At 50.5% G+C, this 16,175-nt stretch overlaps 1 protein-coding gene across 2 annotated transcripts; it reads right to left on the bottom strand.

Moving 5' to 3' along the window:
• SQSTM1 (sequestosome 1) lies at nt 1–13,608 on the bottom strand (the record flags this gene model as incomplete). Of its 2 annotated transcripts, none has more annotated exons than XM_084243939.1 (8): nt 1–158; nt 1,232–1,427; nt 1,648–1,862; nt 9,109–9,189; nt 10,300–10,441; nt 10,545–10,774; nt 11,288–11,383; nt 13,404–13,608. In XM_084243939.1, 8 exons carry the CDS (start codon nt 13,606–13,608, stop codon nt 1–3), a joined length of 1,323 nt encoding a protein of 440 aa, XP_084100065.1. The 2 variants fall into 2 exon arrangements, with proteins under 2 accessions (XP_084100065.1, XP_084100066.1); XM_084243940.1 differs by having other exon boundaries at nt 1,346–1,427.
• Nucleotides 13,609–16,175: the final 2,567 nt, after the last annotated feature.

Genomic DNA, 16,175 nt, shown 5'->3' with positions numbered 1-16,175 from the left:
TCACAATGGCAGTGAGTGCTTTGAATACTGGATGGTGTCCAGGGCAGCCCCGATGTCGTAATTCTTGGTCTGTAGGAGCCTGGTGAGCCACCCGCCTTCATCAGAGAAGCCCATGGACAGCATCTGGGAGAGGGACTCAATCAGCCGAGGGTCAGCTTCTGCCAGAGAGAGTAATAAAAACCATGACAGAGTCACTGGGCCCCACGTGCAGCCCAAACACAGCAATATCCTGTCCAGCCAGCAAGTATCCAGCACCTGTAGGGCCAAGCCCAGCACAGCCCGCCATAGGGTCTCCTAATTCTCACCAAGGCCAGGGCCTGCAAGCTTTTTTGGTAAAAGGCTTTGCAAAGAGGAACTACTCAAAGCTCAGAGGGCCAGCCATTTGCCTTCTGCCAGAGACTGCAGCATCCCCCGCCAATCTGCTGGGGTCAGAAGAGCAGCTGCTTGGCTATGCGGTTGTCTGGTCTCTGTCCCAACTACTCAACACTACCATTACAACATAAAAGCCAGACAACATGTAAACAAATAACCGTGGCTATGTGCCAATAAAACCTGACTCTGAAATCCGTATTTAATGTTCACATCTTGACTTTTTCCCAGTCATTATAAAAATGAAAAAATCATTCTCAACCCACAGGTTATATAGTTTGCCATCCTCTGCTCTAAGGCAGAAGAGATACTGGGAGCCAGGAAGCCAATGTGGTCCATGGGTGGGTTTTCACGTAACTATTGCCTTGAACACTGTCACATGACGTTAATGAACTGGAGCCAGGTATGGGCTGACTCATTCAGTGTGCTCTCGATTACCACAGGCCTCACTCTACCCTGCTGTTCCCCCCACCACCACCACTTCACACATTGGCTTCCTGTCTGGGTCCTACAGGGACACTGGCCGATTCCTGCTCTAAGGTCAGCACTCCCCATGTGCAACATGAGGATGGACTCCATGTCTACCTTGAGTTGGACATGGACATGCCAAAGCCAGTGCCACCCTCTAGGCCACGTCTGCCTATTAGTCTGTGTATGGATGTTAAGTTTTAGAAATTACTCAAAGTAGTTGAGATTATTATTCCTCAGATACAGACACAAGAGGACAAAACAATTCATTTTACCCCATGTCAGTAGACAGGCCCTGTAGTAAAGGCCATGACAGCTCTTGATGTCTACAAGCACATGGTAAGATGCTCTGAAGAAACAAAGTCAACAGACAAAACTGCTTGAAATCACTTGCCTGGTGGAAGATGTGGATACAACGCAGCTTCCTTTAGTCCTGTGGGTCCTTCCTGGGAAGGATCCAGAGTGCTTGGCCCTTCAGATTCAGGCATCTGCAGAGACTGGAGTTCACCTGTAGATGGATCCACTTCTTTTGAAGACAAATGAGTCCAGTCATCATCTCCTCCTGAGCAGTTATCAGACTCCATCTGTTCCTGGAATAGAAGCCCCATGAATGTGCTAGGGACATATGACCGCAGCCTCAGTTCCTGGAAGAGTCTGCCTTAGAGGACTGAAGGAGCTACGGGCAATTTTCTTTACAAGATCTAGAAGCAAAGTTCACAGAATGCAATGCACATTGTGACAAAAATGGGGTCCCCTGACTATGGAAGAGTTGGGGAGGGGTTCTGGATGGGTTGTTGAGAGAATGCTTGCCTCAGACTGAACCCCCGACTCCAGAGCTATCTTCTTCATTTGCTCTGCCAAACACTGTGCTGCACCCTCCACATCCCCCTCTGATTTGTTGGGGTCAGAAGAGCAGCTGCTTGGCTGGGAGCTGCATTTCTCTTCAGTGCTGGAGCTGCTTGTGGAGACAGGTGTCAAGCGGCTTCTTTTCCCACCATGTTCCACATCAATATCAACTTCAATGCCTACAGGCCAAGGAGGAAACAAAAACCTGTAAGTCCTTCAGAGCCTTACCTGAAGGTCAGGCCAGCGAATGGGTGAACTTGGACTCACAAAGCTCCTCCACACTCCATTCTCATGTCTGATGGGTCAGGACAGTGGTGGATGGTGGCAGTTACTATGCAGGTGCAGATGGTGAAGTTTACTATAGAACCCAGCGTCACACGGCCAGCATGGGATGTGCCAGGATTCCACCCCAGCTGCCAGAAGGCAAATGGATTGCCATCTCTGAGCTTCAAAATGGTCCCAAGAGCTGAACTCCCAACATCCTGGTCCCATATCATCTTGGTTTCTAGAAAAACTACTCACATGTCCACCTTATTGGTCCTGTCTCTTCCTTACACTTAATAAAACATTAACCTTAGCTAACATCCAGGGCAGTCTGAGAGTCAGAAAGTCCATAAAGACCTTGTTTTTTCTGACCACACAGGGCAGAAGCTGCACAATAGACAGGACCCAGCCCTGGAGGCAGGATGCAAGCCAAACAGCCCATGTGCCACAAGTGAAATGGAAAACACATTTCAAAGCTAAGAATCTCCATAGGCAGGCGAGAGCCTGAACAAGCTTGTATGAGGCCCATGAGGCTGGAAAAACAGGCCCAGTGTCTACCTCCAGTCTTCACACTCTGGGGAAAACAGAGGTGAGCACAATCACCCACAGCTTCTGACTGATTTTAATTTATCAAAGGACTCCAGGTCTACAGCTTAGAGTCAAGCAGTGCCGAAAGGCTATGGTGAAGATTCCTATCATCCACCACCACACAGCCTGGCCAACTCTCTAGTCAGTGCTCCTTCCTTATTATTCAAGTTGATTGCTTATTTCTTACTCTACAAGATCAACCTGTGCCTCCCCTTTCCTTATTTCAAAAGCCCGATCTTAGGTGCAAACAACATCCCATGTTTGTATTAGTACCATTACATAAATATTGCTCTTGCAAGGCCAATTAGTGCACTTGACTCTTCCCTTGTAGGATGTTTTGAGTTTTGTAGTTAGTGATACCCTCTTTCTTTGCTAAATCCCCCACATTCTCCACCAGCTTCTCCAGAGTTCCTACTTGAGTTGAGCCCATCAATATCTCCTTAGTTCTAGTTTCCCAGAGGCCAGCCCTTGGCGCCAGCCTCCAGCTCACGCCCAGGCTGGCAGCACTCCAGGCCGACAGCACAGCACCTCCGCTGGGCTCCTCTTTCCCTTCGTCATGGCGATGCCCTTGGTCCTCCCTCTGCGGCGGGCCCCCTTTCCAGCACCTCATTCTTGATTCTGGTCAGAGAGAGGGTTGGAGCTCACCCAGCTTGAATGAAAACTCTGACAGTTGGCTTTTCCTCTTGGCATGCAAGTGCATGCTGTAGGCTCCTAATACTTAGGCATCCAGTTCAAGCAGTGGCCCTATCAATAGGCCAAGACTGACACACAGTCTCAGACATGCCAATTAAGACCTTGCATACCTAGAAACAATTTTATTCTGGCTTCATACCTGATTATTTGTGCATAGAATTCTAGGCTGAAAGATCATTTTAACTCAGACTTTTGAAGCCACTGATTGTTCCACTGTCTTCTACTTCCCAATAATGTCTTTGTTGTCCCAAACCTTTAAGGTGGCCTCGAGAGCTGCAGGGGCCTCTCTTCTTTCTTCCATGGGCTCTGACACAATAACTTTGCAGTATTTTTCAGTCACGGTAAAAGGCAATTGGGGTCCCTTTATCCTAGAGGTTTGTATCTTTCTGCTGCCAAGACATTGTGTTTTATTCTTTGTTAATTTCCTCTCTTCAGTTTTCTGTTCTTTCTGGAATTCCTACCCATTCCTATACTGGGCCTCTAAGATTAAAATTTGAATTTTCTTTCCTGCCTTTTGTTTTGATTTTGGGATACTTCCTTCAAATGATCTTTAAATCTTTTGAAGTTCTTTTCCCCTGCTATTATTCTTTTTATTTCCAGGAATTCTTAATTCTGTCCCCATTTGTTATCTTGTTTTGGTATCCTGTTCTTCGTTTTTCATGCATACAAGTAACTCTTGTATCTCACTCAAGGTTGTTCACATGCTTTTTCCTGTTAGTCCTTCCCCCAAGTTCATTCTTTTCCATGTGTAGAGATTTTCCCCCAGAAAAGGCCAGTAAGAAGTCCTCTCCATGAAGCCAGGGTCATTAGCTGCCCTCCACAGGACTGTGTGTCCAGCCAGGGCATGAGGGAGCCCCGAGGGTGAAGGCGTGGAGTACATCTCCAGTGCTATCAGCAGCAGCTCCCCGGCTCCTGCTGGAACCACAGCTCATTCTTAATGACTCACCCTGCCCCTTGTCCCTGCTGTCCCTAAGGGTGACACTTACTTGGCTGAGATGCTACAAGAATTAAACATCACGTTTCCTGCAAGGGTTCACAAGGGCCATCATCTGCCTAAGTGGGGTCCTGAAGTCTCTACGTGATCTTTAATGGGATCTTCAACCTATCCCCTTGTTCCCTGGGGAACAATAGTCTTGCTCCTCGCCAGTATCCCTATGTAGGCACATGGGTTTCAGATGCCTCCACTCTGCTGGTTAACTACCCTCCTATCTTCCTAAGTTTGAGGACATCATTTTATCTTGTCTTCTGTTACTTTTTTCCTTTGCCCAAGTTGCTTTATTCTCTTTTAATACCTTTACTGTTACTTTAGCAGGGTCTGAGACGTGGGCACAGATTTTAAAAAAAAAAAGTTTAGGGCCTCCCAGGTGGCGCAACGGGTTAAGTCTCAGCACTATGAAGCTATTGGCAGCCACTGGAGCACAAGTTCAATCCCCAGCCAAAGAGCTGACCCACATGGCGCAGCAGACCTCTCCTGACGCTCACTGCCTCCCTCAGCAGTGTATTTCGGTCAATCCACCTGTTCTGCTCCCCACTCTGTCTCTGGTGAATCCTCTCACCCCCTTACTCTCAAACCTCTGGCCTGTACCCCAGCTCTTATATGCATATATATAAATAAATCTTAAAAAAAAAAAAAAAAGTTTAACTACCAGAACTCCTGCCTGCAGAACTTACAACAGTTTTTGCCCTGCTGCTCCGAAAGCCTGTGTGTGTGAGGGATTTTTATTAAAGACATGTGATGTGAAGGGTCCTGCTGTTCCATCCTAGATGTCACTGATTACAACCCCAAGCCAGGCAGTGTCCTGGGAATTGGCAGTGTACCTGCTCAGCTGGTTCTCACAGCACCTACCCAAAGCTTTTGTTTTCACCTTAGAAGTCACTAAGCCCACACAGACTACCTCCATGAGGCTGTCACTGACTCCTTCCCCTTGAGGCCCTGCTTTGGGAACAGTCCTTTCTGGGCAGTTAACAGTGTGAGTCATACTAGGTATTAAGTTCTTCATCAAGGGAAGGAAAACACCCATAACGCCAACAATAGAATTTAATCAAAAGAGTCATCAATTCCTCGAATGGTTCTCTGCAAGTGAAACTACTCAGTGGCATAGTTGACTGAAGTTTCCCATGTTCAGTAGTGCTCCAGATACTTCCCTAACTGATCGAGAGCAACTCTATCCACTTTGAAAGATCTGAAAATGCCTTTATCCTTATCCCCAAGACCTCTAAGCACTTACAAAAATTATTCCCATGTGTCCCAAGAGAGGAAGCAAGGTCCTGAAACATCAAGTGTAACCTAGTGTCACCTGAGAATCCTTCAAAACACAGTGCCCAGGCCCGCCCCAGACCCACTTACCAGAACCAAGAAAGCAGGACCTGGGAGGAAAGCTGCAGTGTTTCAAGGCCCAACCTAGACCTAGACCTGGTTTTGTGATGGTCTAGGTTGTCTCCCTCTTCTAGTAAAGGACTTTGTCTTCAGAATAATTTTTAATCAAGTTGCCATACACTAAAATATACACCAAGAAAGCCCTGTGTTGGTGATTCTGATGTTCAGCCAGGCTTGCGAAGGACTGTTCATTTATTGCCTTCGAAGGAAACACGCTTCTCATGGCACCTCAGTAAGAGCCCATTAGATAGAACACTGGTCCCCAAATTCTACTCACTCTCTCAAGCCTTTGCTATGCCTGATGTGAGTGGCAGGTAGGGCTTAGGGTTAGCTCATTTCCCTACTCTGATCCGAACACTGCTCCACCATCATATTCTCCTTAGAAGGCACTTACAATATCAATTCTTTGTTCTCATTCTCTTGAGGGCCTTTTACCACCAGCACAGAAGCCATATGTTTTATGCAGCAACAAAACCCAAAAATTACTGCTACCTAGGCAGAAATGGCCTCAGGTTGGAGGGAATGGCTGCTATACCCTGTGAAGCACAGGGTGGATGGGGGGGCAGAGTTTGAGCCCCTTTCTATCAGCAGTCTTTCAGATACTGGCCATCATTTTTATTTTTGTATTTCTTTTTTAAATAAATTTTATTTTTATATTCCCCATACAATTGCAACCCCCTTATTTTGATCCCAATCCCTCCCCTCCCTGCCCCCCACTCCCCATAGAGTATCTGTGGTTCATAGTTTTTTGTTGATTTTGATTTTCACTTTCTTACAGTTATTCATTTTCCTGGTCCCTTATTTAAATTTTCTAGATTCCTGCTATGAGAGAGACCATCCGGTATTTTTTCTTCTTTCTGGCTTATTTCGCTGAGCATGATCCCTTCCAGCGCCATCCATGTTGCTGCAAACTGCATGTGTTTATCTTTTTTGAATGCTGAGTAGTATTCCATGGCGTATATGCACCACATCTTGATCCAGTCAACTATTTGTGGGCATTTGGGTTGTTTCCAAAGCTTAGCTATTGTAAATAGTGCTGCTATAAACATGGGGGTGCAGGTGCTTTTTGGAATTGATGTTTCTGTGTCCTTTGGGTAAATACCTAGGAATGGAATTGCTGGGTCCTATGGAAGCTCTATGTGTAGTAGGTCCAGAAATCTCCACACAGCTCGCCATAGTGGTTGGACCAGTTTGCACTCCCACCAGCAGTGCAGGAGAGTTCCTTTTTCTCCACACCCTCGCCAACATTTGTTGTTGCTAGTTTTTTTTTTTTTAAGATTTATTTATTTTGATTGATTGATTGATTGATTGATTTATACATACAAGCAATGGGTACAGTCAGAAGCGCGGGAGGGTGAGAGAATTCACCAGAGCCAGAGCAGGGAGCAGAGCAGGCAGAAGGACTGAAGTACACTGCTATGGGGAGCAGCGGGCGGCAGGAGAGGTCTGCGCGCCATGTGGGACCCTCCTCCGGTGGCCGGGGAGCAGCCGGGGATAGAACCGGCGCTGCAGAGGCTGCGGGCAGCTTCGCAACCCAGCGCTCAACCGCTGCGCCACCGGGGAGGCCCTAGTTTTTTTAATATGTGCCATTCTCACTGGTGTAAGATGGTATCTCATGGTAGTTTTGATTTGCATTTCCCTGATTACAAGTGATGTTGAACATTTTTTCATATGCCTGTTGGCCATTTGCATTTCCTCTTCAGAGAAGTTTCTTTTTAGTTCTTCTGCCCATTTTTTGACTGGATTATTTTCTTTGTTGTTGAGTCTCATCAGCTCTTTGCAGACTTTTGTGATCAGTGCTTTATCATTAGTGTTGTGTGCAAAAATGTTCTCCTAGTTGGTGGGGTTTCTCTTTGTTTTTGTTATTGTCTCTTTTGCTGTGCAGAAGCTCTTTAATTTGATGTAGTCCCAGCTGTTTATCTTTGCCTTCACTATCACTGCTTTGGGTGATGTGTCTGTAAAGATGTCTTTGATGTGAATATCACGTAGTGTTTCGCCTATATTTCCTTCTATGTATTTTATAGTTTCAGGTCTTATGTCTAGTTCTTTAATCCATTTTGAGTTGATTTTTGTGTATGGTGTGAGGTAGTGGTCAAGCTTCATTCTTTTGCATGTAGCGACCCAGTTTTCCCAGCACCATTTATTGAACAAACTTTCTTTGCTCCAATGCATAGTCTTTGCTCCTTTGTCAAAGATTAGTGGACAATAAATCTGTGGGTTTATTTCTGGATTTTCTATTCGATTCCATTGGTCTGTGTGTCTGTTCTGGTTCCAATACCATGCACTTTTGATGATTATGGCTTTGTAGTATAGTTTGAAGTCTGGGAGCGTGATGCCTCCATTCCCTTCTTTTTTTTTTCAGGAGGGCTTTGGCTATTCAGGGTTTTTGGTGATTCCATATGAATTTCATCAATAATTGTTCTATTTCGGGCCTCCCCGGTGGCGCAGTGGTTGAGCGCTGGGTTGCGAAGCTGCCCACAGCCTCTGCAGCACCGGTTCGATCCCCAGCTGCTCCCCAGCCACCAGAGGAGGGTCCCACATGGTGCGCAGACCTCACCTGCCACCCGCTGCTCCCCTCAGCAGCGTACTTCTGTCCTTCTGCCTGCTCTGCTCCCGGCTCTGATGAATTCTCTCACCCTCCCGCGCTTCTGACTGTACCCAGTGCTTGTATAAATGAATAAATATAAAAAAAGAAAAAGAAAAAAAAATAATTGTTCTATTTCTTTGAAGAATGACATTGAAATTTTTATTGGAATAGCATTGAATCTGTATATTGCTTTTGGTAGGATCTGGCCATCATTTTTAGACAAACTGGTAAGCATTTCCTGCCACAGCAGTCACAAAGATGACTCTTTGAGTCCGATCACTGCTTCATGTAATCTAGAATCAGAAGTCACTTGCATCAACTGCCTGACTCTAACTGTCATGAGGTCTAGTCCTGTAGCACCCACATCCTTTTGAAACCCTCACAGGTAACACCAGGTCACACCGCTGTGGGAGTGCACACTGTAGTTCACACCCAGAGACTGCCACTAAACCTGACGCATCACACAGAACACCTCCTCCATTGCTCCCACACCTGGAAAGGTTACCTCCCCCCCAAAAAAAGGGAGGGGGAAAGAAAAGAGGGATGGCAAGTCAATTAACTACTCACCCAAGTCCTTGAGTAAACCCAAAGGCTCACCTCAGGGTAAAATGCAAACTCTTCTTCCCCCAAAGGAGAAAGAGAAATTGGGAGGCCAGCCCTTCAAATGAGATTAGTAACCCTATCTATTAGATCATCACAACAAACAGTGGCTGATTCCACTTCAATCCATTTGGAAAGAATCTGTCAGGGAATTGAACTATGAGTGGCCTGTGGTGCAGCGCTTGACAAAGGTTGAACTGAGGCAACAAATCCTTACCAGTCTCAAGCGTACATCAGTTACCATTCCTCTCCAGTACCCTACACACTGAGCCACCAAATGCTCTCATCTCAAAGAATAGTCAAGGCAGCCACTTACCCAGAGGGCTGAGGGCAGCCGCCACGCTCTCCCCTACATTCTTGAGGAAATTCACACTGGGATCCTCTGATGGGCCAGCTGCTTTGATTTTAAAAACAAAAACAAAGACATATTTAATCCAAAGCATATTTCTCAGCAACTGATCCCTGACACAGGCCTATCATCTTCACCCGGGTCCTTCCTGACAAACTCGTAGCCTTATCTTGTCTAGCCTCCACTGTGGAGCACACCCTCTACCCCATTATCCTCCGAGCCCTTCCCCTTTGTCTGTGACCCCTGGTGTGCAGGAATCCCATGGATGGCTCAGCACACACTGTGTAAAATACTGACCACATCCCTGATATGTGATTTACTCCAAAGCAAAAAAATAGCTCCACTTTTGTCTCAAAGGATAAGGTGAATCAAAGGACACAATAAGATTAATAAAATTAGAAAAAAACCAGAATCCAAAAATCTAGAGTGCGAGTTACATGTAAATGTTTAACTTTGTAAGTTTGTAAGTTTTTAACTTTGGACTCTTATTTACACAGTTTGTACAAACTTGGCTTTGACTATCCTGACAGCTCACATGCAAGAGAAGAGATTATGGGACAAAAATGCAGGTGCTGGGCCTCCCCTGTGGCGCAGCAGTTGAACGCTGGGCTGTGAAGCTCTACAGTGCTGGTTTGATCCCCGGCCGCCGGGCGAGGGACCCACATGGCGCACAGACCTCTCCTGCCACCCGCTGCTCCCCTCAGCAGTGTACTTTGTCACTCTGCCTGCTCTGCTCTGCCCTCTGGCTCTGGTGAATTCTCTCACCCTCCCGCACTTCTGACTGTACCCAGTGCTTGTATAAACAAATAAAGAATTAAAAAAAAAAAATGCAGATGCTAGAAGGATCTCTCTCCCTGTGTGTGAGGCTACCTCATAAGGGCAGCACTGTGAGTCAGGAAAAGGAGCTGGTCTAGGTTTACTGCAGGTGAATTAGTTAGGTACCTCAATGTTCCCATTTGTGAAATGGAGAGAATACCACCACCACCACCACCCCAAGTTGGCAGTGTTTTGTGAGGATGATATGATGGCTATGACATACAGGAACAGCAGGAAATCATGACCCATGAAGGCTTGATGAATTCCACTGAGGTACAGACCCAGCCCTCCAGCCCTTGTCCCTTCCACCTTGCCTTTGAGAAGCCAGCGGCTCAACCTCACCTGAATCTGCTGTGGGGCTGGCACGGGCATCTCCTGCTCGAGGGGGCCGTGGGCTCCAATTCCCTGGTGGGCCCATCTCCCAGCCAGGCCACCCGAAGTGCCCATGTTTCAGCTTCCGAAGCCAACGGCTGTGCGAGAAGCCCTGGAGTCAAGCAAGCAGAGGGGTCAGGCAGTGCGAGGTCAGGGGGCTCCTGTCACCCAGTGCCCACCGTAGCCCACTGAGGTTACAGGGAAGACCCACTCACCTCGGAGAGGTTCGCGAAGGCACTAGGGAAGGCAAGCTTGCTGTGCTCCCTGTGCAAGCCCTTCCCTTCACACACAGCACACAGGTCATAGTCGGGGCAGACCCTACACTTGTAGCGTGTCCCCACCACCGGCCCATTGCAACCATCACAGATCACGTTGGGGTGCACCATGTTGCGGGGTGCCTCCTGAGCACATGGGGGTCGATGGTCCCGCCGGCACTCCTTCTTCTCTGTAGGGAGGGCAGAGAACAGTGAGGTCCAGCACCCTGAAGTCTCCTGCTCGTTCCCACTACAGGGCTATCAGAGCAAGCCACTGGCCCTGCTTTCCAGATATGGAATCCATGCAGAATTCAGTTGTTCAAGTAACAATTATAAAGTGACGTGAGAACCTGCCAGGAAGTTCCCAATCTCTGTGCCTGCCACCCAGGCACATGTGGCCCAGGCAGGAGAAAAGCAGCAGGGAGCTGTGTCTGTACACCGCTGACCTTGTGCTTCACCAACATAGATCCCACAGCACCCCCAAAGTGCCCTAGCCCCACAGACTTAGTCTAGGCACAATTCAGAGTGAGCCTTCGGACCCTCCGACCCCAAGCCCTATGGACACCTTGGATATGGACTCCTTTTTCAAGCCAAACACAGCAATGACCATGCCAGTCTTAAGTAGCTCACAGGTGCCTTACTCCTTCTTTGTGGAAACTTGTGTAACAGATATTCTTAGGACCCCAAAGCAACCCCTTCCTTACCTTTAATATAAATCCGGAAGATGTCATCCTTCACGTAGGACATTGCCATTGTCAGCTCCTCATCACTGGAAAAGGCAACCAAGTCTCCATCCTCATCTAGATTGTTTAAAAGACCGCACATGAGGCTCTCCCTGGTGGCACAGGGGTTAAAGACACAGCACTATCAAGCTATCGGCAGCCACTGTAGCACAAGTTCAATCCCCGGCAGACCAAGGAGCTACCCACATGGCGCAGCATACCTCTCTTGTCTTGCCTGCTGCTCCCCTCAGCAGGATATTTCAGTAGATCCACCTGTTCTGCTCCCCACTCTATCTCTGATGAATCCTCTCACCCCCCGCACCTCTGGCCTACACCTGAGTTCTTGTATGCATAAATAAGTAAATCTTTAAAAAAAAAAAAAAAGACTGCACATGAGCATTCAGGGCTTCTCAGAGGGCCACAAGCTGCTGTTATATAGGGCAGAGGCCAGTGCTAAAGAGGCACTTGCAGAACTATCATCTGGAACCCCCTTGTCTAAGCCAAGGGGAGCGAGACTGATGTACGATGGCTCATGCACAGTGACACTGAACTCAACCTGGGTCTGGCCACCACAACAAGCAAAAAACATGCACGCAGAGGTAGCATCGGGTAGCAGTTGGCTGCCAACCATGCAGCTCCTGGGCCAATTACCCCTTCAGAAAGGTGCCACCGAGTCCAAATTCAACAAGGCCCAGGCAGATCTTCGGAAAACCCTACCTGTGACCTGCTCCTAGAAGGTGCAGCCCCTCTTCAAGGGCCTTGGGCCCTTGTCGAGCCCACCTGACTGCTCCTTCCCAAATGAAGCTAAAATTATTTGTGCAGAGTCTCCAGTTTTCAGAAGTTGACACACACAGTAGGATGAGCACCACCACACAGGCCAAACCACACATACTTCTGTGGGTTGGCCGGTCGGTGGGTCACTAGATGCAACATCTGCTGCAAGAACAATGTCAAAAGGTGGAAACAACCCAAACTGCTGTCAATTAATTAATAAATAAAATGTGGTGTCCATAAAATGGAGTTATTACTCAGCCACAAAAAGACATAATGACACGATGGTACAGCATTGTAATCACTGAAAAGTCAATTCAAAATACATGCTTTAAAAGAAATATCCAGAATATGTTTATCCAGAAAAAAGATAATGGTTGCTAAGGAATGGGAGGACGGAGACCTGAGGCTAGCTAAACGGTACAGTTTCTTGACACGGTATTGCGAAGTTCTAAGATTGTGAAGATGGTTGCACAAATATGTGAATATGCTAAAAATTGTGCATTTTAAATGGGTGAATTGCAGGGTATGTGAAGTATACCTCCATAAACGTGTAACAAGAGCAGCAAAAACAAAACAGGATCTGGCAGCTGTGCTGCGCGAGGTCCGGGACCGCCCACAGGGCCGGCCTCGGCAGACCACTTCCCTCCAGCCACAACCACCTCCCCAACCCCACCCCTAGCGGCCACCAGTCACACCAGTGCAGCAGGAAACTGAGCTGGCTCCTAGGTCTCGTGTGTGAACGTCCATTTGTCTTCTGCGTGAGGGGTAACGCCTGGAGGAGGCTGGGGCGTTCCCTGGCCTGAGGAGGTCTGTTCCCCACCGCCCTCCCCATTGACGGCGGGGGCCCAGCACCCCATGTTTGTTTACATGCGTCACTCCTCCCCCGTCGGCCCTGCTCCACCACCGCCGGGTCGAGGTTCTCTCTGGCATTAGGCGAACCCCCACCGGGCGCTAGTTGGCCCGGAGTCGGCAGCAGCAAGATCTCAACGTAACCTGAGCGCCCGCCTGCCCACCCTGTGCCCGCCGCGAGCCGACAAGGACGCCCCAGCCTGCTGCGCCAAGACCTGCTGCATCATGGCGGCGGGGGGGCTCGGGGAGTCGGGGAGGCGTCCGACGCCCCCGGCCTGAGGGCCGCTGAGAGCGCCCGACCGCGCCAGGCCCCAGAAAAGCCGGCTTCGGTCTCGAGGCCGGCATCCGAGGTCGACCCGGGGCCCACGCAGACCAACGCCCGGCAGCAAACGGCCAGAGCCGCCCTCCTCTGCCGCCACCGGGCCTGACCGCGCGCCGGGGCCGCTCCGCCCGCGCGGGGAGCGCGGCCACTCACCGCGGTAGTGCGCCAGGAAGCCGCCGGGCCGCAGCGCGGGGAACAGCGCGGCCACCCGGCTCAGCAGCCGTTCGCAGGGCGGGGGACCGGACGCGGCCTCGGCCTCCGCCTCGGGCTCGGGGCTGAAGCAAAAGCTGAAGCGGCGGATCTCGCGAGTCGCGTCCTCCTTGCCCAGGAGGTAGGCCTTCACGGTGACCGCCGCCATCGCCGCGCCGGCGCGCCGGGTCCCACTGGGCGGCGGCGGGCGCGGGCGCGCGGCCTTTGTAGGGGACGGGACGCTCCGCCCAGCGCGGCCTCCGGGGCGGGGCCTGCGCGCGCCCGTCCCCGCCTCCGCCGCCGCCGCCGCGCGCGAGCCGCCCTGCCGGGGCCCCGGCGCCCTGTGCCTCTGCGGCCGGGCCCGCGGGAGGGCTCGCCGCGCTCCCCGGTGTCCCCAGTGCATCGGGGGCCCCAAGAGGCCGCCCCTGACACTCCGACGTCTAGACCTGGGCTCCCACGTCTGCACCTGGGGGAAGGAGCCGGCAGAGTCCAGTCGCGCCCCCCCCCCCGCCCGCTCCCCTCCCCTCCCCTCCCCCGCCGCTCCCCTCCCCTCCCCTCCCCTCCCCAAACACCTCCCCCGGGCCTAGGCCTGGCGGTGACTCAGCACTGCAGAGGGGGATGCCCAGCGTGGGTAGGAGAGGTGGGGGGGCAAAGGCGGCTCTGAGACACTCAGGGAGCACCCCAGCCAGAACGTGCTGACTCCTGAGGTGCTGTCCTGACTTGGCATTCTCACCAACCCCCAAGCAGTCAGCCTTCCAGAGAGCAGCCCAGTCCACAGCCTAGCATCCAACAAGATGGCTCCTAACTGGGTTGAGGGACAGACCTCCAACTCGGGGCTGAACACCAGAGCAGCTCTAAGTTAATAGGGGAGAAGCATTGAGAGGTATCTGAAGAGCCCTGAAATCCAACCCTCCCCCCACCCACGGCTTCCTGGAGCTTCTGCCGTCACTAAATGTTCAGCGCAAGGTTCAATTCAGCATGTGGTGCCCAAGAACTGGTGGGGTCTCAAAGTTGTTGCTCTCACAATCAAGGGGTCAGACCGACAGCCCTGCTGCTAGGAACCAGGAACACTGTTAGATGTGACAAAAGTGGCCTGTCTAAAAGACCTGGGGGAAGGGCACCGTAGGAGGAGGGGACTGGCAAGGAGGTGGGCAGGAAGGATCTGTAACTATAAATCCTCCCATGTTGATTCTGTCAATAGTCATATCTGCTGGGTCAAAGTCATGTCCTTTCAGAGTGGGGTTTGTAGGAGCAGGTAAACATCAAGGGATGTGAAACCCAGAGACCCAACAAGGTTAGCTGAATTTGGCTCCTCAGGTGCAAAGATGCTTTGCCTACGGGAGCACAGCAGGCGCTTACTAGCATGGCTGATCCTTCCCAGAGGATTTCGAAATAGGCTAAGTTTTGCACCACTGACCAAAGCAGGTCTGTAGAAAGGAGTACCTGCTTTAAGGCTCCTTGCTACATCCCCACTATGAGCCTAGGAAAGTGGCCCTGTGCCTGCCCTGCAGACAGTGTCAGGGGACAAAGAGAGGGCTGTGTGAACAGGGACGGCTGAGGCAGGTGCCCCTGCCAGTGACTCAGCAGCCAGCAGCCTGGGAGCCATTCCACCCTGGGCAGCCTGGGCTTAATCCCCAGTTTCCCACCCCCTCCAAGAGCTTTAGGGTTCCCATTTTAGTGGGGGGGGGGGGGGTTCACAAGGAAGCATTGTGATGCTGGGGCCTATAGATTTCCAGATCAGTTCAAGGCTTGCTACTGTCTGAACAGAGATCAAAAAAGAAGGTCACCAACCAAGAATGCTTTTACTTTTGCTTTCTCACCCTTTGACCCAATTTGAGATGGTGATGGCTTGGTAGGGGGGAATGGAAAGCTCAGGGAGAAAAGGGTGACAGAAAATAGGGTCTTTAGATGCAGGCCTAGGGAGCCCCAGCTCAGCCTTCCCAGGATGCCCTGCTACTTCCCTCCCCCAGGGCAGCAGAAAGGTAAACAAGTCTGTGGCCCGGGAACCCCCTGGCAGGGCCCTCTTCTGCTGCTGACTGGTCAGGTGGTCTGGCCGGCAGTGAGTCAGCATCCTATGACCGCCTACACCCACGAAACAGGGGCTTCCCCCAGCCCTGGTGCTGTCTCAATGACATCTTACTAGGCAGTCAGGTGGTGAGGGGTGGGGAGCAGCTGCATGGGCCTGGGCTAGATCCTGGAGCCAAAGGAGATGCCAGAGGCAGGGTGGCAGGGTGCCAGAGGCAGGGTGGCAGGGCGCCAGAGACAACCAGACCCTGCTCACATGATACTAGACCCCATTCCAGCATCTGCTGTTCTATTCTTCTTGGGACTTTAAGATGCTCCCCCAACCTCCCCTGTGCCCACAGGGCCCCCTCGCCGCTCTCCAGGACATGACTGCATACTCTCCTGGGAAAGGCTTGGTTTCTAAGTCAGGAGACCCACTTGGGTCTCCACCTTCTTGAACTAATGAGCAGCCTCTCAGTTTCCTCATTTTTAAATGGGGTGATCCCCTCTAGGTGTGCTGGTTGTTGTTTGACTGCCAGGGGTATCAGTTGGGGGGATGTGTGTCAGAAGACTACAGCTAGAGTTAGGTGAAAGAGCAGGGAGCACAGAAGAGATCTGAAAATAGGTGCTAGGAGACAAGCTGAGTGACCCTGAGGTGGTCTGATTGGGTTTATTGCTATCTGGTAACCTCTTCTTTAGTTCCCCCTTCCTTCTTCCAAAGATAATTCCATC

Source organism: Talpa europaea (genome assembly GCF_964194135.1).
Source record: "Talpa europaea genome assembly, chromosome: 9".
Taxonomy (NCBI): Eukaryota; Metazoa; Chordata; class Mammalia; order Eulipotyphla; family Talpidae; genus Talpa; species Talpa europaea.
This window is presented reverse-complemented; position numbering and strand designations above follow the sequence as displayed.